Source organism: Talpa europaea (assembly GCF_964194135.1).
Source record: "Talpa europaea genome assembly, chromosome: 13".
NCBI classification, from domain to species: domain Eukaryota; kingdom Metazoa; phylum Chordata; class Mammalia; order Eulipotyphla; family Talpidae; genus Talpa; species Talpa europaea.
Genome location: NC_140080.1, coordinates 86949167 through 86973653, shown reverse-complemented (window position 1 = coordinate 86973653; position 24487 = coordinate 86949167). Strand labels below are relative to the sequence as shown.

At 34.7% G+C, this 24487-nt stretch overlaps 1 protein-coding gene across 1 annotated transcript in view; it reads right to left on the bottom strand.

The window, feature by feature from the left end:
- The window catches only part of WDR7 (WD repeat domain 7), a gene marked incomplete at its 3' end in the record, with an annotated part of 253430 nt that overhangs the window by 225525 nt on the left and 3418 nt on the right, over nt 1-24487 (bottom strand). The window contains exons 3-9 of the mRNA XM_084252706.1: nt 24375-24384; nt 21013-21158; nt 20467-20569; nt 18338-18479; nt 17863-18111; nt 16925-17145; nt 4507-4702 (exon numbers count right to left, since the gene is read on the bottom strand). Coding sequence (XP_084108832.1) covers nt 4507-4702; nt 16925-17145; nt 17863-18111; nt 18338-18479; nt 20467-20569; nt 21013-21158; nt 24375-24384 — 1067 coding nt within the window. The remainder of the gene's footprint in view (nt 1-4506; nt 4703-16924; nt 17146-17862; nt 18112-18337; nt 18480-20466; nt 20570-21012; nt 21159-24374; nt 24385-24487) is intronic.

Below are 24487 nucleotides of genomic sequence, written 5' to 3'. Positions count from 1 at the left end.
TCTGAACAACAAGGAAAAAAGAAAGCACACCTCCCATTATGCTTGAAATCCAAAATAAATTCTGCTTCCATTCTTTTTATTTTAAGAATGCCATTAGCTGTTTACCCAAACCCGAAGATTAGAATTGTGAAATCTGTGAATGCTGTTTCATTTAAAATGGGCTTAATCATATGAAACTGGTTATAATAATATCCTCCAGTATATCTTTACGAAAGTATTTCAAATATGAAATATTCAGTATCATCTATTTAAGTATTTGAAAATTTCAGGAGTACTATACCCTCTTCCTATATCCATTTAGTTCATTTTTTAAGAGTCATAGACAAGCTTACCATATTTCTGCATTTAAAATGTATTGTCAAAAGGAAAACTACAGGCCAATCTCCCTAATGAACACTGATGCAAAAATCCTCAATAAAATTTTAGCTATCAGAATCCAACAATGTATCCATAAGATAATTCACCACGACCAAGTTGGATTCATTCCAGGGGCACAAGGATGGTTTAACATCCGAAAATCAATCAACGTTATCCAACACATCAACAAAAAGAAATATAAAAACCATATGATAATATCAATAGATGCTGAGAAAGCTTTCGACAAAGTGCAACACCCATTCATGATAAAAGCCCTTGAAATTCTTGGGATACAAGGAACATACCTCAACATCATAAAGGCCATCTATGACAAGCCAACAGCCAGTATCATTCTCAATGGTGAAAAGCTGAAAGCAATTCCATTAAGATCTGGAACAAGACAAGGATGTCCACTCTCACCATTGCTTTTCAATATAATACTGGAAGTCCTAGCCAGGGCAATAAGACAAGAGAAAGACATCCAAGGAATCCAAATAGGAAAAGAAGAAGTCAAACTATCACTATTTGCAGACGATATGATATTATACATAGAGAACCCCAAAAACTCCACAGAAAAGCTAATTCAACTCATCAATCAGTTCAGTAAAGTGGCAGGATACAAAATCAACACGCAAAAGTCAGTAGCCTTCCTATACACAAACAATAAATCTGAAGAAGAAGAAATCAAAAAGACCATCCCTTTTGTTATTGAAACAAAAAAAATCAAATATTTGGGAATAAATCTAACAAAAGAGGTAAAGGACCTATACAAAGAAAACTATAAAACACTGTTAAAAGAAATAGAAGAAGACACAAAGAAATGGAGAGACATCCCCTGCTCATGGATTGGAAGAATAAACATTATTAAAATGGCCATCCTTCCAAAAGCAATATACAGATTCAATGCTATTCCAATCAAAATTTCAATGTCATTCTTCAAAGAAATAGAACAATTATTGATGAAATTCATATGGAATCACAAAAAACCCCGAATAGCCAAAGCTCTCCTGAAAAAAAAAGAAGGGAATGGAGGCATCAGACTCCCAGACTTCAAACTATACTACAAAGCCATAATCATCAAAACCGCATGGTATTGGAACAAGAACAGACATACAGACCAATGGAATCGAATAGAAAATCCAGAAATAAACCCACAGATTTATGGTCAACTAATCTTTGACAAAGGAGCAAAGACTATGCATTGGAGCAAAGAAAGTTTGTTCAATAAATGGTGCTGGGAAAACTGGGTCGCTACATGCAAAAGAATGAAGCTTGACCACCACCTCACACCATACACAAAAATCAACTCAAAATGGATTAAAGAACTAGACATAAGACCTGAAACCATAAAATATATAGAAGGAAATATAGGCGAAACACTACGTGATTTGCACATCAAAGACATCTTTACAGACACATCACCCAAAGCAGTGATAGTGAAGGCAAAGATAAACAGCTGGGACTATATCAAATTAAAGAGCTTTTGCACAGCAAAAGAGACAATAACAAAAACAAAGAGAAACCCCACCAACTGGGAGAACATTTTTGCACCCAACACTAATGATAAAGGACTGATCACAAAAATCTGCAAAGAGCTGATGAGACTCAACAACAACAAAGAAAATAACCCAGTCAAAAAATGGGCAGAAGAGCTTAAAAGAAACTTCTCTGAAGAGGAAATGCAAATGGCCAACAGGCATATGAAAAAATGTTCAACATCACTTGTCATCAGGGAAATGCAAATCAAAACTACCATGAGATACCATCTTACACCAGTGAGAATGGCACATATTAAAAAAACTAGCAACAACAAATGTTGGCGAGGGTGTGGAGAAAAAGGAACTCTTCTGCACTGTTGGTGGGAGTGCAAACTGGTCCAACCACTGTGGAAAGCTGTGTGGAGATTTCTGGACCTACTAAACATAGAGCTTCCATATGACCCAGCAATTCCACTCCTAGGTATTTACCCAAAGGACACAGAAACATCAATTCCAAAGAACACCTGCACCCCTATGTTTATAGCAGCACTGTTTACAATAGCTAAGCTTTGGAAACAACCCAAATGCCCAAAAATAGATGACTGGATCAAGAAGATGTGGTACATATATACCATGGAATATTACTCAGCATTCAAAAAAGATAAACACATGCAATTTGCTGCAACATGGATGGCGCTGGAAGGGATCATGCTCAGCGAAATAAGCCAAAAAGAAAAAGAAAAATACGGGATGGTCTCACTCATAGCAGGAATCTAGAAAACTTAAATAAGGGACCAGGAAAATGAATAACTATAAGAAAGTGAAAATCAAAATCAACAAAAAACTATGAACCAGAGACACTTTTAGGGGGGCGGGGGCGGGAGGGGAGGGATTGGGGTCAGAATGGGGGGCTGCAATTGTATGGGGAATATAACAATAAAATTTATAAAAAAAAAAAAAAGAAAGTATTATCTTAAAAAAATAAAATAAAATAAAATAAAATGTATTGTCAATGTAACATTTATAGTACTTTAAAATTTTACAAATGTCATTATTGTTATAAGAACTTACTCTGCTTAGTACTAATTCCCTAAGAAAATACTTCTAAATGTATCAATACTTAAGTCCTACTCACTAACAAGTAGCATCTTTTTGATAATAGTAATGTGAAATATACAGGCTTGGAAGTACAGATACAAACTTACAAGCTCAAAACACAAATAAACACAAAATATCTACTACACCAGGAAAATATTATTTATTCTCCCAGCAACATTGTAAATTAGGAACTATCTTTAACTTTATTTTACAAGTAAGAAAATGAGGGACAAAAGTCCAGTGACTTAGGGTGGATCACAGAGGTGGCAAGTGGACAACCCTAAATTCAAACCCAGTCATCTAACATCGAGCCTATGACAAACCTTGAATATTTAACTTTGTAGGAGGACCACATTAGGAAACACAAGGCCACACTGCTCACCAGACAGGCTATGACAAATGGACACAAAAGTAAAGCACGAAATTGCCTATGCCATCTAACAGCCACACTGGCTTTAAAGATGCCCAGAATCAATAATAAAGAGAAATATGCCAAATGGTGCTATTTACCATTCATCTAATACTTTCATCATTTCTAATACTTTCATGCTTTTAAATTTTGACAAGAAAAGGAAAAGCTAAATGCAACAGAAACATAGTCTGACACTCTTTAAGAATGCTTCCTGAAGGCAAGACTGCCTACACACCATCAGTTAAAACAAGGCCTATAAATAAAGACCACCAAAGACTATAACAACTTGTCCCAAAAAGACTTAGGAGAATTACCTACAGTATCACAGTACAGACAGAAATGTGCATGTATTCTGATATTTAAAAAGACTATTTAAAAGAAATGAAAATATGAAGGGAAGGAAAAACACTTAGTAGAAAGATTATACTGTAGGGTAGAAATGTAAAGAAAGGTGTAATCACTGATCATCTTTTAAGATAGCAAAAGTAAGAGATAAAATGTGTTTATGAATGATTAAACTAATAAATACATTTAGTTATATACTTATAGATTTCCAGGAAAGACAATGATATTCTAAGCATAAACATTACATATTGCGGCATGTACTCTGAAATTAAGCAATACTTAATCTATCCTATACCCCATACATAACATTTTTTAATCCTGTTCTCTCTAGAACTTCAAACTTTTATTTTAATCACCACCTCTATTAACAACTGTCCCCTACTGCTTTTCTCCTTTGCAAATAAAAGAGGATTTTTATCTTTCCCCAGTATTTCTGAATTAAATACAAAAATGGTTCCTTTATCTTGCTCACTGATTCCTTTATGAATTATACAGAAATTGCTCGTTTTTGTCTGGTGTCTGGATGTCTGTCCTAACCGGTATACTATCTTTAATTACATACAGGCAACTTAAAACTTAACTTTTTAGTTATCAGTGACTTGACTACAATTACGTGGCATATAACAAATAAGAAAATGTTTAAATACTTCTTTGTTGAAGGTGATGAGAACATTTAGAAAAAGCAGCAATCAGAATAAAAGTTGCAATCTTCTTTACATTTTAGGGCTGTTTTCCTCCTATGAATGGTTTTTAATTTCTAGGAAATCAAAGACACCCATTTCATTTATATGTCAACCTCTTAGCATCTGTTCTTACCAGTATCCATTTGCCAGACGTACACAGAGCCATCTGAACATCCCACCACTAGGTAATCATCAGAAGGCCTCCACTTGATGACTTGAATGGGGAAAAGGTGACGAGATGCCAGCATAATGCACTTTTTCTCTCGCAAACTTAGAAGTCCCACTGAGTGGTCACTGGCTACAGAGCAGATGCAGTGCTGCACTCGTGCCTGAAAAGACGAATAAACCCTCATTACGTTTGCATTAAATTCAGAATAAAATGATCCTGTCCTCTACAACTTAAACCAAAATCAACCATATATTTATAACCCCTGAAAACAAACCATGATATTAAGTCATGTTGAAAATGTGTTCCTTTATATTATTAAAAAAAAAAAAAAAACAGTTCAATCATCCCAGCACTTAAAAGAAATACTGAATGAATCCTAGATTAAAGACGGAAAAGATGCTTTGGCAAATCTGCTGTTCAAATCCGAAGATGACCTTACTGAAATGAACGCTGCTTATGAGCAGACAGAGCTGGACAAAAATTGATCTGTTATTATGTGTTCTCTTTCCACAGTGTGAACTTTCCTTTGTCAGCTGCTCGAGCTGCATTCTGCTGTGTTTCTTTCTGTTTGTGTCGCTGTCATTTAGACCCATGCTCTTCCCTGCTCCTTTGCTCAAAAACAATACCCTCATAGTTGCCCTGCCACAATCGTTTCTTAAGAGCCAGACACTTTGTATTATCTACAGACATGCTGCACAGCTTCTGTCTCTAATGTCAGCAGGTGCACCACCTCAACCGACACACAATGGCCAATTAAACATTCTGCTCTGTGTTTTCTGCTCATTTCTAGTTTTTGCCTTCAATTCCTTTTCAGGAAAAGATGGAATATGGATAATCAAACAAAGGTGGTAAAGATTTTCAATAGCAACAGAGAACTGAATCCACAACCTAGAAAGTTAAATATCAAGCCTTTCAAATTTCTGTAAGAATTTACAGGCAACTTAAAACTTAATTTTTCAGTTATTAGATTATACTTTCAGCTCATAGTGAGGTGAAATCAAATGAACCCAGCCATAGTGCAGACTGGGGTTGTTTATTGAGAACGAGACCTATTCTATCCTCTGTGTGTGTGTGTGTGTGTGTGTGTGTGTATCCTTGCTCTGGATCTGAAGGAGAAATGTCTCATCTTAAACCTGTCTCTGACAGTCTTCACTGAAACAGACTATTTTTAACTAAAGAACAGTATTTCACCAAATGGTATATCGCACTAAATGGGAAATGTTGACAGGTGTCAGATAAAAAACACAGGGGGTAAATGCAAATGTGCATAGGAAATACAAATTGCAGTTGTAATTTTTATGCACAAAACTTCCAAGAACCTTCAACAAACAGATATAAATATGACTGCCTCTACAAGGGGGATACAGTATCATTCAGGTGGTACAAAGTTATGTGACCAAGATAATCTGATAAGACCTAGTTTTTGAGTAACCCACTTTGGGGAAAGCTGCTATATATCACTGGTTCCTTTTAAGTTTGGATAAGTAGGAAACTCAGGACTGAATTTTCTACCTCTAGTGATATGGAATCTTGAGCAGATATTTTTGAATGTAACTCAATGGCTCATCTGCTTTCTTATCTCATTTTTCTCTTCACTGAGATTTAGCTTTATTTTGATCTTATTGAATATTTATTTTGATAAACAACACAACATCAATTTTAAATGAAGCAAGACATTAATAAAACAAAGATAGTAATATTCAACTATTTACTTTGTTCATAAATCCAGGTGTTTTATTCTTTAACTCTGTATTAGCTTTACTTATTATCCTTTTTAAAAATGATTATTTAAACACTGTAATCAGCATAGCAAGCACTCAGTAATTTTAAAAGTTAAGAAAACTAAGTTTGGAAAGATCATGTCACAAACCTTTACTAAAACAACATATAGAATTCTCTTAAACAAGCATTTATTAAGCACATTTATTTCATGTTCCCTAATAATCAGCACTCAGGTGACACATAAAACAGGATTTCTTTCGTTAAAAAGACATATTAATGGGGCTCCCCAGTGGCGCAGCGGTTGAGCGCTGGCTTGCGAAGCTGCCTGCAGCCTCTGCGGCGCCGGTTTGATCCCCGGCTGCTCCCCGGCCACCGGAGGAGGGTCCCACATGGCGTGCAGACCTCTCCTGCCGCCCGCTGCTCCCCTCAGCAGTGTACCTTGGTCCTTCTGCCTGCTCTGCTCCCCGCTCTGGCTCTGGTGAATTCTCTCACCCTCCCGCGCTTCTGACTGTACCCAGTGCATGTATAAACAAACAAGCAAATAAATAAACAAATAAAACATGCCTCTATAAAAAAAAAAAGACATATTAATGACAGAAAGGTAGTTGACTTGTGGCACATAAAAATTAGCTTTTTAATTAAACAGTAATGATAAATGGAGACTAGCAGAAGGGGAAGGTAAGGGGGGTGAGGAAGGAAAAGGGGAGGGGGCACAACAGACCCTGATGGAGCATTGTGGGTGCCTTGATGGTGGATGTGGTATGATAACATACATTTAAAGAGGTGTGAACCTATACCCCTAAATCATAGATAGTGCTATAAACCAATGTTACCTCAATAAAAAAATGAAACATTTTTTTAAAAAAAGAAAAAATCAGTATGAAATGACATCAAAACAATAAAATAGGGCCCCCCCCCTGGTGGCACAGGCAGTTGAATGCAGTGCTAGTTTGATCCCCACTGGCTGGCAAGATACCCACATTGAGTGGCAGACCTCTTCTGTCTTGCCTGCTGCTCCCCTCAGCAGTGTATTTCATCAGTCTGCCTGTTCTGTGCCCCACTCCATCTCTGGTGAATCCTCTCACCCTCCCACGCATCTGGCCTGTACCCTGGTTTTTGTATGCATGAATAAATAAATATTTAAAAAATAATAATAAAAAAATATTCTAGGGCCTCCCCTGGTGGCGCAGTGGTTGAGCGCTGGGCTGCAAGGCTGCCTGCAGCCTCTGCGGTGCCAGTTCGTTCCCTGGCCGCTGAAGAGGGTCCCACCAAAAAAAAAAAAAAAAAAAAATAGATTCTAATCTTAAAAAAAATTAAGTAACAAATTAAAGTGGCCAATGATGCCCCAAAAAATCATTTAAACATAGGCAATGTTAGAATAAAATGGTAAATACCATGATGCCTTTATTTTCAGTTATTTCATACAACATAAAATATTTACATGTTTCAGCCATACATTGCTAACTAAAGGTAACAATTTAATATAAGGGATGTTTTTCTACAGCTTATGATTAGAACTGAGGCTTTGTATTTATCAAATACATCCATCATTCACTTCACAAAATGGGATGGTTATTATCTTAATGGTTAGCTACTATTTTGTACTTTGTAACACCAATCTGTCAAAAGTGCCCATTTTATTTCTTTTATGAAAGAAAACACTGCTCTTTTTCCCTATGCATGATAAACTTGGAAGAATGAATTCTAAACAGTATTTCCTTTTAACCATGTCCTTTAATCCAGCACTGAACTGCCACAGTACTCACATCTACTTTTGATTTCTGCCTCTTCGACACAAACGCCAAAATCTTCTGTAAAATGACCTAATCCTTAATGAATGCCATACATTTAACCAGCTCACTTGCTGGTCCCCAAGTCCACAGCACTTCACTGATCATGTACTTTTTCCAAAGAGCAGAGACATGAGTCGAGGTGAGTATTTGTTGTTTTTAAAAGGTGAAGTTTTACCAATATCTTTACTGTGTTTGGTGCTCCTTAAACTGATCTTTTGACAGATCTCAACATCTGAGGTGACACAAAACTACTGACAAGCTCAGAGCTACAAATTCTCTCTTCACCAGACAGACTGTCCTGTCGTTTATAACCCGGCAGAGGAAGAACTGCGGCCCTCAAGCAAACAAGAGGATTCCCAGAGGAACCTGACTTCAGCAGCGGCGACTCCTCATGAAAAGTCTCACTGCCAAAACCTTCTTTCTCCCCATTTACATGTCGGCAGGCAAGTCCAAAGATTCAAGAAACTGCAAACCACTCTTATACAAAAAATTTAAACATCTCCATGTTATCATTCTCACAGTACCAATCAAGAGCATACAAAGTGAACACTAAGTAATACCATTGGACCTACTTCAAAAAGTATGTGACATAATTTTCTAGAGGAAAAAAAGTGGTGGGAAGTATATTCCCGAAATTCTAGCTTTCTGTGTCCACAGAATGCAATTTAACGTGACATATTTACATAAAAATGTTTTAGAGAAGTCTTATTCCTCTTTCACACAGTGCAGTAATGGTGAAAATTTGCAAGTGACATGCTCCACACACAAAAAAAATGTGGTCAAACATAAAAATGATATATGAAGCCTATAAATGAAAATAAGCATCTGAAGAGTTAACTCTAGCTTTAGTGTAACAAGCAACAGTCTGGAAACAGCCAAAATAATCAAGACTGAAAACAAAACAAAACAAAAAAATCAATATTACTAAGCCCAAGAAAGCATAGTTATTAGAGGTACTTAACTCACAAAAAAGATGGTTTTCTGCTTTTTAAATATGGATTAAAATAAATCTAATTTTTCTTCTCCCAAGAAAATGCTAGTCCGACTCATGTGAAGAAAACTGGCCTAGAGTAGAAATGGCCCAATACAGTAAAACCTCATTAATTTTGATTCCACTAATTAATTCTGAGTTGATGGTTACCTTTGCAGGCTGTGTGAAAACAAATTAATGATATAAACAAAGCAAATGTCTAGCCTATTTAAATGTAAAAGGAAAAAAAAGACCATTCTCAAGCACTACTTTGGTATTAATTTTAATTCAAACAATGAACAGAGTAATGATAAATAATTCTCAGCTATCTGTTAAATGAAAGCACTTAAAAGATTTGCTAAAGCACAATTAACTTGGTTTCTTCTTATCTTTCTGCAAAATTATTAAAGAAATGCTTTTTAAAGAATGTTTTATACCTCATATTTCTCTTTGATTCACACCCAGCTTTCCCCAAATGAGTTGAATTAGCATAATTTCTTTATTATTGAATCCCAGAGATCTTGGTTATAGAACATTTACTTCACCTATAATGATGATCCTGTAATTTGATTAATTGCATTCTACCTCACTTTCTTCCATTTCTATCTGGAAAAGTCATCTAAACATGACTTAAACATGAAGGGTGTTATAAGAATATAATGTTTAAGACATTTAAATTATGTGATTAAAATAATACAAGAAAAAATGTGAACCTCATATTTTAGCTAAATCATTTTAAAAGCATCTATTCTCCAACCTTTTTTGATCACAATCCATTCATTTAATCTTTGCAATTTATTCCTACTAGATATCTAAATTTATAAAGCACAGAAGTACCTCTGTGCCAATATATCATGCACACTGTAGGACATGCAAAGAAACATTTTAAAGGAATGATTCAAAATTCAAATAAACAAACTTAAGAGGAAATAAAACATTATCTTTGAAAGGTTTTATTGTTAATGAAAGTAGATAGGAATACATAGTTTATAAAATTATTAATTTTTTTGACTGCCTTCCTGCTAGATTGATCAAATGCTCCTTGTTTGAACCTCATAATGTGGCTAATAAAAAGATACTAGTTTTCATTAGAAATCTCTCCCATCATTATTTTTTCTCCACTCCAATTTTTTGATGGCTAGCTTAAGAACTATACAATGTAATCTGCAAACCCCTTAATCAAATACATTTAACTGGAAGCAGTCAGTGAGAGCTATGTGGTCACCCTCCCTGTGGTGGCAGGACCAGTATCCCCTCAAGGGAAACGTCCCCACATGACGTGTGAAGAAAGTGAGGCACCAGTGTCCATCTAGCTGGTAGGTGTTCATAGGTTCAATTTCTTAAGGTCAAAAAGAAGACATGAATAACAGTTTTAATATTTATCCCATATCCCAGTGAACTGTCTCACATAATCCACTTCAGCGACTACTGTTACCAAAGGACTTAGTCCACATAAACCCCATTTTAAATGTTTTATTGTCATGGAAGAGAATATGCACAGCATGGACTGAGCATCCTATCAACTTGGCTAATACTTTGTAAGTGAAAATTATTCAAATTCACGTTCCAAACACTTTATTAATTCTGTCCTAGGATCAACATAAACGAATGACATCAAAAGTTGATTAAAAGCAAAGGCTAAGAATAAGAATATTTAGTCAAATAATGACTGAATATTTATTTGATAAAATAATTAAAATAACTGGGATGAGAGAGAGATAATATTAGATCTAAGTAAGTATATTTCAAGCTCAATTATTATTGTCCAAAGAATTCTGGTCCTATATCAAGGAAGTCTCACTAATTTGCCAGTAAATAATCCTCATGGTGCATTAGTGCTGAGCAGCAGAATGCCACAGCTCTCACAGAATCTCAGAGAATCAGAATATACCACCTAGGTCACCCAGCCTGACCTTACACATTTTACAAGACTTCATTTTAAACCATTCCCAGAAACCTCTTATGTAACCTGTTTCTAAGCATCTGCCATGAATTATAGAAATTAGAGACAGCTAGTTTATCCTATCCACTAGCTCTCTGGGGAGATGATTCTGCTTTCTAACAGCTCCCAATGTAAAATTTATATATACATATGGATACATTCTACTTTTGCTCATTTGTTTTCTAAACTAAATTATTCTATTCTTCATAACAATTCAGGAGCAATCTCTCAGCCACCCCAAACATTTTTTCTTTAAATATATAAATGCTAACTCTTGTCTCTCCTTTTAAATATGCCCATCATTAGAGAAGCCATAAATGGCCAACTTCTTTCATTCATAAATCAATCCCATGATTCTTTAAATCATTATTTCTTGTACTTCCCAGAACTCTTTCCATGGAACATAAATGTGCAGTTAAGATGCATCATTTATCACTTTTAAATATTCTACCCGAAGGGGGAAAGAGTCTGCAAATGGTAATTTCATTCCCATACTTTCACAAAGATAAATTTTTTTCCCAGAATTCATAGCTCTTCTTAAAAGAAGAAAAAAGGTAGAGAGCTGTCTTTTTAACAGCTATTTTAGAAAATAAGACCAGGCAGTCTACTCAAAACACTGACTAATCATAATTGGATAGCTATGTTCTAAATAAAGACTTTTAAGGACAAGTTTTAATTCTACGTTATTCACTATATATAAGAGATAACAATGAAAAATAGTGGGATAATTAGGACTCCATTATTCTTCAATTGCTTCCTTGTTAGTGAAACAGCAAGTAAACATGAAGAGAAAAAGGGTTTATTTAATAAATGACATTGAGATCATTTGTTAGTTTAGGGAAAAACAGATGATTCTGATCCTTCCCTCACCCCCATAAGTTTCAAATAGATTGAGTGAAGTATTTGATATTTATTTTAATCCAGCCATTGTTTTTAAAACAAATTTCATTAAACTTCTGGGTGGAGGAAGATCCCAGCATTCAAAAATATAAACAAAGCTATTTAAGAAAAAGATAGATTACATAAGAAATGAAATTATCTGTGTTTAAAAATGCAAAAGTAAATAATAAACAAGAAGATCTCAACAACCACCATGGAAAGCACATAATTTTAATATTTCAATTAAGTGCTCCTGCAAGCACAAATGAGCAAAAGACAAAAAAAAACAACAAAACACTCAAATGAAAAAAAAAAAATCACTAGAATTCTCAGAAGAATTTCAATCTCTCTTGAAGTAAAAAAAAATGCAAATTCAAACATAAAATACTTTTTTTACCTATCAATTAGCTGACGATTTTGCAAACAACCAACACTTACTGGATTTGTACTTTGTGCTAGGTATTATCCTAAATCAGAAATTCATTAGACTCTCACAACAACTCTGTGACATAGGTACTATTAGTGTTTCCATTTACAGATGTGGAAACCAAGGCATGGAAAGAAATGAAAACATCTTATGCTGGCAAGGGGCAATGAAATAAGCACTGAGAATAGAAAATAATTTGATGATATGCCTCAGTAGCCTTAAAAATGTTGATAATCTATCACACAAAAATTCTTATGTTTTCATATAAAAATATTCATAAAATCTGTCCAATTTATAAATTCAAAAAATTTTTAAATGAAGATAGTCACTATGTATTATTTACAAAGTTCAAATAGGGGGAAAATCTATATATCTAAAATATATAGTCAACATGGTATTGCTAAGTCAACATGGTATGCTCACATAATGTCACACAATCATTAAAAATTACTTTATAAATAAGTATAATTTGCAAAAGTATGTTATAGTATAAAATGAAGATATAATGATACAAGTAACAAGATGTATATAAATATAATCACAAGTACAGGAAGTGGATTTGTTTAGGATATACACATGTTGATTTACAATGCTGGACACTTGAAACCTATATATTATAAACTAATTTTGAATTAAAAAATTTTAAGTCTAGAAAAATTAAAATGTTTTGATTCTCTTATATGTAGAGAATAACAGGAGACCTTTTAATTTCTCAGCTATTCTATTTTCAAAAATTTTAAGTGTGTACATGTTAAATTTACAAAATTGCAATTAAAACAATGAGTAACCACAAAGAAAAGGTAAAAGGGACCTAAAACCAAAAACTGCAAGTGGTATAATCAAAGACAAAAAAATTGAAAGATCAACGATAAGATAATTAAGCAATGCATAGTTCTCTAAAGAAAAATTTGAAATACAGGAACCTGAAAGAATGGGTGTTTCATTCAACAAAGAAAAATAACTTTAAATTGCTATTGAATTCTTAAGGATGTATCAAAATCATTAATTATGTAAATCAATAATGAAAAATATAGTCAAAAATTGGAGAAATGCAATTATTTTAAAATAGATTGTTACATCTAATAGGAGGAAGGCATGGCTGATAAGTACAGGTTATCAATTGCACTACCTAAGACCATTTTCGAGCACTATCAGAATGAGTGGCTTGGGCAAATTATTTAACCACTCTGAGCCTCATTTTGCTATATAATGTAATAAATACATAAAAGCAACAACCACACCTCACAAAATTACTGTGTGAATTAAATGAAATAATAAGGTACACAAAGAAATTAGCACAGTGACTAACATATCATGCATACAAAAGATAGCAGCTAATACTATCTTTGCCATCATTCGTATGTGATTATATATTATAAATCCTTTTAAAATATAATGATTATTTATTCTCTGAAGGAGTTGCCAGTTTTTCGGTATCTACCAGGAAATATGAAGACATAATTCTTCAAGTAGGGTCCCCTTTTTACAATTTTCTTCTCATATTAATACCTCCGCTGTATAATCCAAAAAGATAAACTCATGCCATTTGCATCAACAAGGGTGGAGCTGGAAGGGATTATGCTAAGCAACGTAAGTCAGAAGAAAAAAGATAAATATCCATGGTTTCACTAATATGTGGAATATAGAGAAACTGAATAAAAGGTCAAGAAAAAGACAAAGCTCGCAAGCTGACCATAGATCTGAGGCATACAGTAAGGGAGGGAGAAGAAGGAGTATGAAAACAGGGAAGGGAGGAGCACAAGTCAAATGGTGATGGTTCACGAGTGCTGCGGTGGCGGGATAATTACAGGGTCTACATCTGAGGGGAGAAACCAATTACTGTACAAAAATGAACAACGATGTTAGAAAATAAATTTAAAAAAAAATTCTGCTTTAATCTGAATAGTTCCATCTGCACACTTATCCACAACAATCAATATGCCTTAAAGTTACAGTAATGAAGTTTGTAGCACTTTTAACTTGAGTCACTGACAGTCCTGAAGCCAACAACCCAAGCACCACCTTCCACTGTTCCTGGGTTATTTCTCACACTGCTTTTCCATTGAATCTACTTTACAACATTTTACTTTGTACCTTTAAAACATTAAAATTCTTCCTTTAATTTCACTTAGAAATTTTTGAGTTTTAGAAAATGAGTTAATCAAATCTGCAGATTCTGAAAATGTTCTAAGGTTTTCTTAAGGAACTCAAAAGCTTTGCCCTTTCTCCTCTCTGGATGCCAGCCAGCTGTCCCCAGTTATTGCCCAACCCCACACCCAAGTCTTGGGCTGCACATGTGCAAGCACTGGCATCTCCTGTAACTAAGGTCCTTACTTATCAGCATGCACTGTCTTAGGACCCCAGATGGCTGTGGGCCTGGCCTTCCACTTTCTCACTACATCCATTCAACCTGAGCGGCACTGTCCATCTGATCTAGTTAGTAACTCTGAAGCTGCCACGTGGCCTCAACCTATTTATCCTGATCATACCTGTGTCCTTACAAGAAATAATCACTGAATTTACATACCTCTGACATAACCATGGAGTGTCTTTTCTTGCTTTCACATGAAAACAAATGGGCTAATAGTTACTGTCTCCATTTTTCTAACTGAAGATACTGAAAGAATCTGTGTATTTCTTCCCTAACAGTAAATGAATAGAACACACATGCTAAAAGTACCTTTTTTTGTTTAGTAAGGGCATTGGCTTGCTTTCTAAGCCCGTATCACAGAACACAGAGAAACCTAGTCTTCAGTGTCCACAATTAGGGAAGAAAGTTGTCCATAATTTACACTCTAAGAAAAGCAATAAACAGGGTCAAACTTCCCCCTTGACCATCTAGAGTCATGCTACCACAGGTTTTTGTAAAGGTGGTAGTCATATCCTTCTGTAATCACCCACAGATTTCCAGAAGACATGAAACTGCTTGGGCTCTCGAACAGCTGAAAACTATTGCAGATATGCAAAAAATATTTTGCTATACTAATTTTCACACACCCTGTTGATAAGAAAAATAATTTTAAATTAAGCATTCTAAAATTCCTGACAGAATTTAATAAATTGCAGTCATTTAAAATGGCTTCAGAATATGCTGAGTGACATAGAAAGATGACCAGATCCTCTCTAGAAAAATCTGTATGTTCTATAACACAGTGTCATTTCACTTGTAAACATTAAAATTAACTTCAAATAGAGGGCACTGAATGTATGAAAATGGTCTCAAAAATCAAAGGAAGTGTTATGGGTAAAAAGGATATTGCCTACATTATAATATATTTTAGAAAAATGTTAGCTCTGCTTCCTGCCTTTACTTAATTTGTATTACCAGAGTTTACTCTGATGGCTTCAGTGATTATGTTATAGACATTGCTTTCTAAATGATAATAGTCAAATTTAATTAATAACGAAAGTACAAATTCCAAACAGTGTGATCAGAGCTAATTCAGCAAAAGCTGTAGGTATTTTTGCAGAATGAGAGAACAATATATTAAAAAGAAAAACTAATGTAATAATGGCTCTTACCAGCCATGAGCATGGGCCACACCAGCACACACATAGTCCTATATACCATTCACATTGTCCCGTCTCTGTCTCTGAAAGCCAGGGATATTGTCAAATGAAGGCACAAACTCGAGTATAAAGAGTTGAAACCTGACATTCCTGTTTCACAAACTCATGCTGCCCCCTTCTGGATACTTTTGGGGGATTATGTGACATTAAAAGCTTAATAAAATGCCATAAATGAGAAGTAATTAAATTTTTTACTAATCTATAATGAACCTATATGCTCATGCAAAGAAACACATATATTGTTATTAAATAATTTACTTTGAAAATTTTTCGAAAGAGTGAGGAAAGAAAAGATGACAAAGAAACACCTAGACTATAGGAGAGTAAGTACGTGACATTTATCCTGGTAATTTTAAAGATACAACCAACATTTCTGTCTTAGAACACCTTTTCCTTAAAAAAAAATTACAAAATGTCAGGACTTGACTTCTTTTTGAATCTACCTAAGATAAAAACTAAAATTCCAATCAATAAGAGCGAAAGAGAAACTTTTCAGTATTTATCTCCATGCTGTGTTTGGTAAATATTTATAATCCTTCAAGTAGCTGATAAAATAAAAGTATTTCCTGCAAAAAGGAAATGACACTGGGGAGGAACAACTTAAGCAGTAGAACCAATATATGATGTCTAATCAGCAAAGCAGTCATTAGCAAATACCAAATTCTTAGAAGTAGAAACTACTGGCTAAGTGAACCAGTTATTAACTAGGCAGTCAACTTATTTGTTAAATTATCACAAAGCTAAAACTGTTTTCATCAGTGCTTTTGAATGTCAACTAAACACAAGAAAATATTATTAATCCTATAATAAGTAAATTACAAGTTTTATGTTATTTTCTGACTACCAGACTGCCTTGTGCATGTCTCTCTCTCATGTCCTTGAGCTATGGGGCACCTCAGTCCTGCCCCGGGTCTACAAAGGAGCCCCATTCGCGGTTCAGTGGCTTGTGCGTCTTATGTCTCTGTTAGCTTTCACTCACTACAAGGTTATCTTTAAATTCAACTGGTCAAAAACATTTTATGATATTACTCACTCTAAATGTTTTAAAAGAAACCAGAAAATGCTGTGAATGAACTTACACTACAGTTTTCAGGAGGGACGAGCAGCTGAGTAATCTCACCACCGTGCACGCAGAAGATATGCTTCATTTCTCCTGAAAATATGTCCCAAATTATTACCGAAAAATCCACACCTCCAGAGATCAGGTATCTTTGATCATAACGAGGCGAGACCTGATGAGGATACAGCAGGCACGTGACTTTGTTCCGATGACCACGCAGTGTTCTGTGAGGTGGCCAGCCTGAGAACGCGGTTATGGATTTAAAACATGAAAATTAAAGTCTTACCAAGATTTAACAAACAAAAGTAAACAAGAATCATTAGACTAGCTATAAACGTTATTGTATTTTCTAGAACTGCTCTGTCCAATGCAAGTGCTGCCTGTCACATGGGATTATAGAACACTTGAAGTGCGGCTAGTCAAGATTCATATGTGCTAGAAGTGCAAAACATACATGATATTTTAGAGACCTGGTACAAAATAATAATGTAAAATAGCTCATTAATTATTTGCATATTGATTACAAGTTGAAATAAAAATAACACTATATTATTAAATTTCACCTGCTTCACTTTCAATATGGCTATTAGGAAATTACACATGTTGCTATATTTATATGTATCTATTTCTCTTGGACAACACTGTCCTAAAAGATTATCAGTTATTATTAATAATATAGTAATGTTTAATAAGCCATAGACATAACTAAAACTAATGTAATCAACATAAATCAAAGAGATAAACTAGGATACTTCCTTATTTATAGTCCTTAGGTGGTATTTATTCCTATATTAGTTACTAGGCATTTTATTACCTGCACATTAAACTCTCCCAACTTCAGTACACTAATAACTATGCCAATTCAACGTATTTGCTAAAAACAGAGTGCAGGCATTTGTCAAGGCCCCATCATGGCACTCTCTGAATGTTCCAGACACAGGCAGGTTGGCAGAGTACCTCTCCGGAGCATGTGCTCCCCTTGCAGCAGCTGCACGATGGCTGTCTGGGTGGCAGGCACGATGATAATGCTCCCATCCTCACGGCCACAGACCAGCCTCCCGTGTGCTGGGATGTACACACTTGCAGTTACTTTAAGGGGTGTATCACTATTTGGGATCACACTTAGCTGGTCTATAATTCCGGCAGGACAAGGGTTCAATTTGTCAAAAGCTTCTTGCAAACTAATCGAAATTGTCATTCTCAATCCTGTGGGGGTTTTGTTTTGTGAAAAAGAAAAACATTTGTGCATGTTAGAACAACAGTTACACACAGTAAACATGCCTATGTCTGATTTAGCAATGTGCCAAAGAGTAATGGCCATCAACTATAATTCCAAGAAGAAAATGTATATTACAAACATTGCAAATTTGTTGCTCAGTGGTTAGTAATTAGGTTGTTAAGTTAAAAGTTGCTAAATATGATTTTCTATTACCTTCTTTACCTTCCTTTTTATCAGGTGTGTCTGATATGTTCCAAATATTCAATCTTCCTGAAGAATCACCCTGAATTAATAGCTTATGGGAGTATTCCCTGCCTCCATAGAAAAACCGGGTAACAGGAGGACAAATCAGCAGCTGCCAGAAAAAACAATTTTTTGTTCAAATGTCTTTAGCAAGCTTTTTAAATAAATATTTCACACATTAACATTTTTTCAAAGATGTTTCAGCATGTTGTCTCAGTACCAGAGTAAAAACGTGTTTATATGCATGAGTGCTCAATAATATTTTAGAGCAATTTTGTAGCACGATGTAATTGTCAACTGATAGTCAAATCCAATATAACACAAACATTCAAAGATATGAAAATTATTTATGTGTAGTCCTCCTCCAGGATTAGTATTCATATGCTTTTTCTCTGCTATCAAAAACTAATTACTCACCACAACAATGTGATTCATTTAGTAGTCTGTAATTAAATAATGAATACAAAGATAAACCACTCTTTACTAAAAAAAGAGAAGTCTCCACTTAAAAGGTCAAAAGGGAGAACTCACTAATCCTAGCTTTTTGTCCATTCCTGATGAGTTGTGAAGAATACCATCAAGTTCAACTTTGGAGCTTGTGCAAACAGAGGATTCCATGTTTTTAATTTAGTGTATTTTTCACTAGGTAGAACATTTTCCTTGGTCATATTTACATAATCAATTTTAATCTAGCCTGACATCTTATCTATAATCACTAGGAAAAAAAATACTCATTTGGGTTTTGTGTATACTTTCATTTTTAAAATAAATTTTTTTTCAACTTAAGATCACGTGCCTTCGGTGACTTATTTGAAAATACTAAATGGTGGTGGACTTCCACAATCAAGTTTAGAGTACTAATTTACAAATATGTAAATATTAAGACATAGAAACTTATCCTGAAAAGCGGTAACATACAGACTTCAGTTTTGACAATTACAGCTAATAAATCACCTCATCACCATATTTGGTATTATTTCCTAAAAAGCACTATGCTATGGAAAGTATATAAACTAAGCATAATCAAATATCGGAGCTTTTAATAAAGTCTGAATATTACTAACCCTTTTAACTGATAAACAATACATTTAACAAGAAGTTTCGATGGTAGCTGTTAAAACCAATATTCTGTATTTTAACACATGGAGTATTTTACATCACATAATACCTATATTTCAATTTAAAAATTATCAGGAAGAGGATATTTAAATAAATATTTTATGTATGTGTTTTATACATTTTTTAATATAAGTCACTACCCCACAACTTAACTGGAAGTGACTGCTAGCAAAGAGCTGTAACAAGAGTTTATAAGTTAGCACAGTTACAAAGGATATTAATTATACAAAATATTATAAATTCAGTATAGTCAAAACACTCATGGACAAAAATATTTTCTTTACCTCACAGTCCTGCCACATAGAGAATGGGGACAAAATGTTCAGGACAGTAAAGCTGTGGAAATCCAGGACATTAGCAGAGGAAATTTTATTTCCAAAACCAATATCCTTTTCCGGCTGCTAAAAGAAGTTGCAAATCCAGTGGTAAGTGCTGTTCCAGTTCAACTTTAAAATGATACTAAGTAGGTTTCAGACATCTTAATAATTGTAGTTTTTATAGTGCAAAAACTTTTACTTTTCATTTCTAATGTCTAATGATTTAAATCACTACCTGGTTATGGGGAGCTATTGCAATGCCTTGTCCCAGTAATAAACTATTACTAGTATTAGTACATGACTATCTTTGCTGTTCTACACTGACATTTGCCACTGTATCTATAATGGCACAATAATGTTAAATGAATTTACACCATCAATATGAATTTTCTAAAGAACTAGTTATTTCCACTATGGAATTAGCATAAGTTATTTTTTATTCTTAGAAAAAGATGAAAGCTGTATTACAGGTAAACTCTATGTTTTAAGATGTTTTAAATTTTGGGCTTATAACTGGCGATGTCAAAATATTTTACAAAATCTAACATGCCTTGGATTGTATTGAATATTTCAAATGCTAAGTTATCAAAAGACACTAATAAACTTAGCTGGAATTTTTTTCAATGAAACTATCAATTATAAGTGATACCTGAAGGTTTTTACCTCTTTATCTGTTCGATCCAAGAGTTTGTGTTGTACAGGAGGAATTAAATTTTCAACTGCTTTTCCCACATCACTGCGGAAAGAATCACTAGCTGGAAGGCAACTGGAAATGAAAATACACATAGTTCAATTAAAATACTGACATTGGCACATTCAATAATTGAATAAAATTCATTCTATATTTACTAAGTAAAAAAATATAATGACATTAAATATTTAATACCATAAGATGAGGGCTTTTTTGACAGTGGACCAAAAAGTGGCTTTTTAAATTATAGTTAAATCAAATGTAGGCATGAAATTTAAAATAATTAATATTATTAAAACATCCTGCTTCAAATAAACAAAAATCCACCTAACTTTCGTAGTTAGAAAAATAAAATTGCAAATCTAACAATCAGATCTGAAATTTTTTACCTAAATTTTATATATATATATATATATATATATATATATCTCACACATTTCACTCATACTTTCAGGTTTTACCCCAAATTCGTAATCTTTTACTTTAGATTAGAATCCTACTTAGTATTTACTGAATACCTGGCTGGTAATTTGTAAATATAGCTTTGTCCGTTTTCAGTCCAAATGATGACTTTATCTGCTGATATAAAGTCACCTCCAGTCCATGTCTGTCCATTTTCACTAGGACCCGAACACAACAGGGAATAGTCTCCAGCATCAAATACCTACAAGAAACAAGAAATTCATAATCTATACTGGTGTAATTTTACTAAGATAAAGCCACATTTTAACTAAAACAAAACAAAACTTCTGGAAATATATTTAACACACATCTCAGTTTAAAACACTTGCCAGTGCACCTCAGAACACGACCATTTCACTAGAGGAAACACAGGGGGGCCCCCCCAGCTGTGAGCAGTCTCCTGGTGTTTGGGGCTGCAGACCAGGATAAGTGGAGCAGGGTGCTCCCCTACACAAGGAGAGGGTCCCTGCCTTTCTTACCCAGAGAGAGGCGTGAGCCTACAAAGAATGACAAGTAACAAGGAACCAAGTTCCAGAATGTGTGGTTAAGACTCTTGTTTTATTTCTATGTCTAGTAACATTTCTAACAATCAACTATAATATCAGAGTAACTCCTTACTAATAGGGAGAATTATCTTACTTTACCTTATTTCATCAATGTTCTAAAATACTGTCCATAGGAAGTTAATACTGTTTCATTATTCAATAATTTTCACATATAAAAACCAAGTCCCTAAAATTTCATCAACAACACAGGTTACTGACCTCATATTTGGAAGGTGCATTGAAGTTTACAATGTGTCTTTACAATCATTATCTCACATGACCTTTGAATCACTGCAGGAGGCAGGCAGGAAAGAATTGCTACCCCAGGCAGACAGAAAACTGCCACAAGTAAGGGTTACATCACCTGCTCAAGGTCACATCCAGTAAGGACAAACTCTGTTTTTATCATTTCTACCAGAATTTATCTTACCACTTTCAATATCTGATAACAATATATTCTATGTTGCTAAAAAACAAAACAAAAGATTCCCTGGGAGAATGAATATTCAATGGTCCAGAATTCTTATTTTATTTTTCTTTAAAGAAAAAACACTGGAGTTGTTTGTGCAGAGCTTTGAAATTAGAACAAATCCTAGCCAAATTTACCGAGATTTTCTATTATATTCATCAGTATATCACACTAGGCAAGATAATAAGAGTCAAGACAAGTGCAAGAAAGAATAATTAGAAGAAACTAGCCATCCAGCCCTATTATCTATTAAAACAAATTACAAAGCTATAGAAAATAAAACAATATAGTACCAATTTGCATAAACACAGATGAATCTTTAAGTCCAGAAACAGATTGCAGTAATATAGGAATATAGTATATTATAAAAGCATAACAGTAGGAAAATGAATTATTCAATAAGTGGCATCAGGAACTAAGGGGGGGAGGGGGCCATCTGGACTAAAAATAAAATGGAATGTACATCTCATAATTTATATAAAATGAATCCCAGATTAAAGATTTAGAGGTATCCAAAGTAAAACCATATAAATACTAAGGAAAAAATTTTTAATCACTTTTTGGTGTGCCTTTTAGAACCTATCAGAGGTTTAAGAAATCATAAAAGATGATAACTTAGCCATATTAAAAGTGAAAACTTCTTTTTGGCAATAAATATCTGACTAGGTCACTCTGGTGGGTTATAGCACTATCTTGTGTTGTTTTAATATGCATTTCCCTGATGATTAGCAAAGAAACATCTTTCTATACAGTTACTGGCCATCTGGCTTTTCTCTTTTAGGAGATGCTTTGTTCATTTTCCTATGTACATCTGTCTCCTATGGGCATCTGTTTTTCTTCCTTGCATGCAGTTGTCTTTTATAAATACCAGACAAGTTCTCCATCACATGTGCAGGTTGTCCTGTCTTCTCTTATTCTGTGGGATGCCTTTTCACTCTTATGTGTGCATCTAAGAAAAGGTTGTTCTCACATGAGTGCAACATGCTTAAAATGAGTGTATAAGATAACTAGCATTAGATGCAGTCTCTGGGAAACAGAAGAGAAAAACCAGGTTAAATGGGTGTGTACATTTCACTGTATCCTCTTGCACTGCTTTTATTATCATTTGCACATGTTTTACATTTTAAGACACAGCAAGGATTCCATAGCACCACATAACCAAGCAGCCACTAGCTTTTCTCTCTAATCTGACTGCAAAACAGTAGCCATGGCAACGAGGTTAGATGGCACTGCCCCAATCAATCCATTCCTGCTCTGAGGCAGCATAGCATGGTGACAGACAGCAACTGTCTCCATCAGGCTACTTGACTGGTAACCCAGGAACTCCAATACCACTTGAATAACCTTAGTAGAGTTACTGGTCTCCCTGTGTCCCAGTTGACTTATTTGCAAAATGGGGAAAGTAACAATTCCCACGGTGCTAAGCAGCCTCTAAGATGGCTTGCTGATCACGACTCCTGGTATTCATACCCTTGTGTAATCTCTCCCTTGAGTGTTGACTGGATTTTGTGATTATTTTCAGAGAACAAATGTGGCAGAGGTGAAATGAGATCTTAGTTCTAAGATTAGATGGGTCTTGGCTACCAATTCTCTTGATCACTTACTCTGAGGAAAGATGGTTCCCATGTGCTGAGCTGCCCTAGGGAGAGGCTCACATGGCAGGGAACGAATGTCTCCAGCCCACAGACAGCCAGACCTGAGGCCTGCCAACTGCCATGTGAGTAAGCATGGAAGCAGATCTTTCCGCAGTTGAGTCTTGGGATGAGATCACGCTTCTGGCAACACCTTCACAGTTGCCTCATGAGATACCTTGAGTCAGCAGTATCCAGCTAAGCCACATCTGGATTCCTGACCCACAGACACTGGTTGATGAGCCAAGTTTGTTGTTTTAAATTGTAAGTTTGAAAGTAATTTTGTTGTGCAGGATTAGATAACTCATACACCTAGCCTCGGATAGTATGAGGCGTGAAAGAAAAAAATGTAAAGCTTTGAAAATATGCTAGGCACAAGTATGCACCAAATGCTGGCTCTTTTTCTATTATGGAAAAATTAAAGTCTCATAGTCTAACTCCTTCCATCATCAGCGCTGACGTGATGGAGGAAAACCCTCTGACTCCAACACATTACAACAGAACAACAATTTGGAATAAAAATAAACTATGAAGATATGTCTACTCTGCAAGAAATTCACTACCACATGTTGTATGGACAGGATACTGACTAAAATAGTAACAAAAGATGGTAATTAAGATCAATAGAATACTAGTCATTAACTGACTCATTCTATAAACAAAAACAAAGATAACTCTATATAGTCAAACCAAATACTTCAAAATATCATATCCAAATCAGTCATGAATTCCAAATGAGCAAAGTCTTGCACCAAACTCTGCCACACAATTACCCTTGGATGACTGATAAAACAAAGGTCTTGAAGCATTAGAAATACCTTTTTCACAGCTTTTTAGGAAGTTATCTTACCCTCCAATATTTGGAGCACACTACCAAAAGTGACCG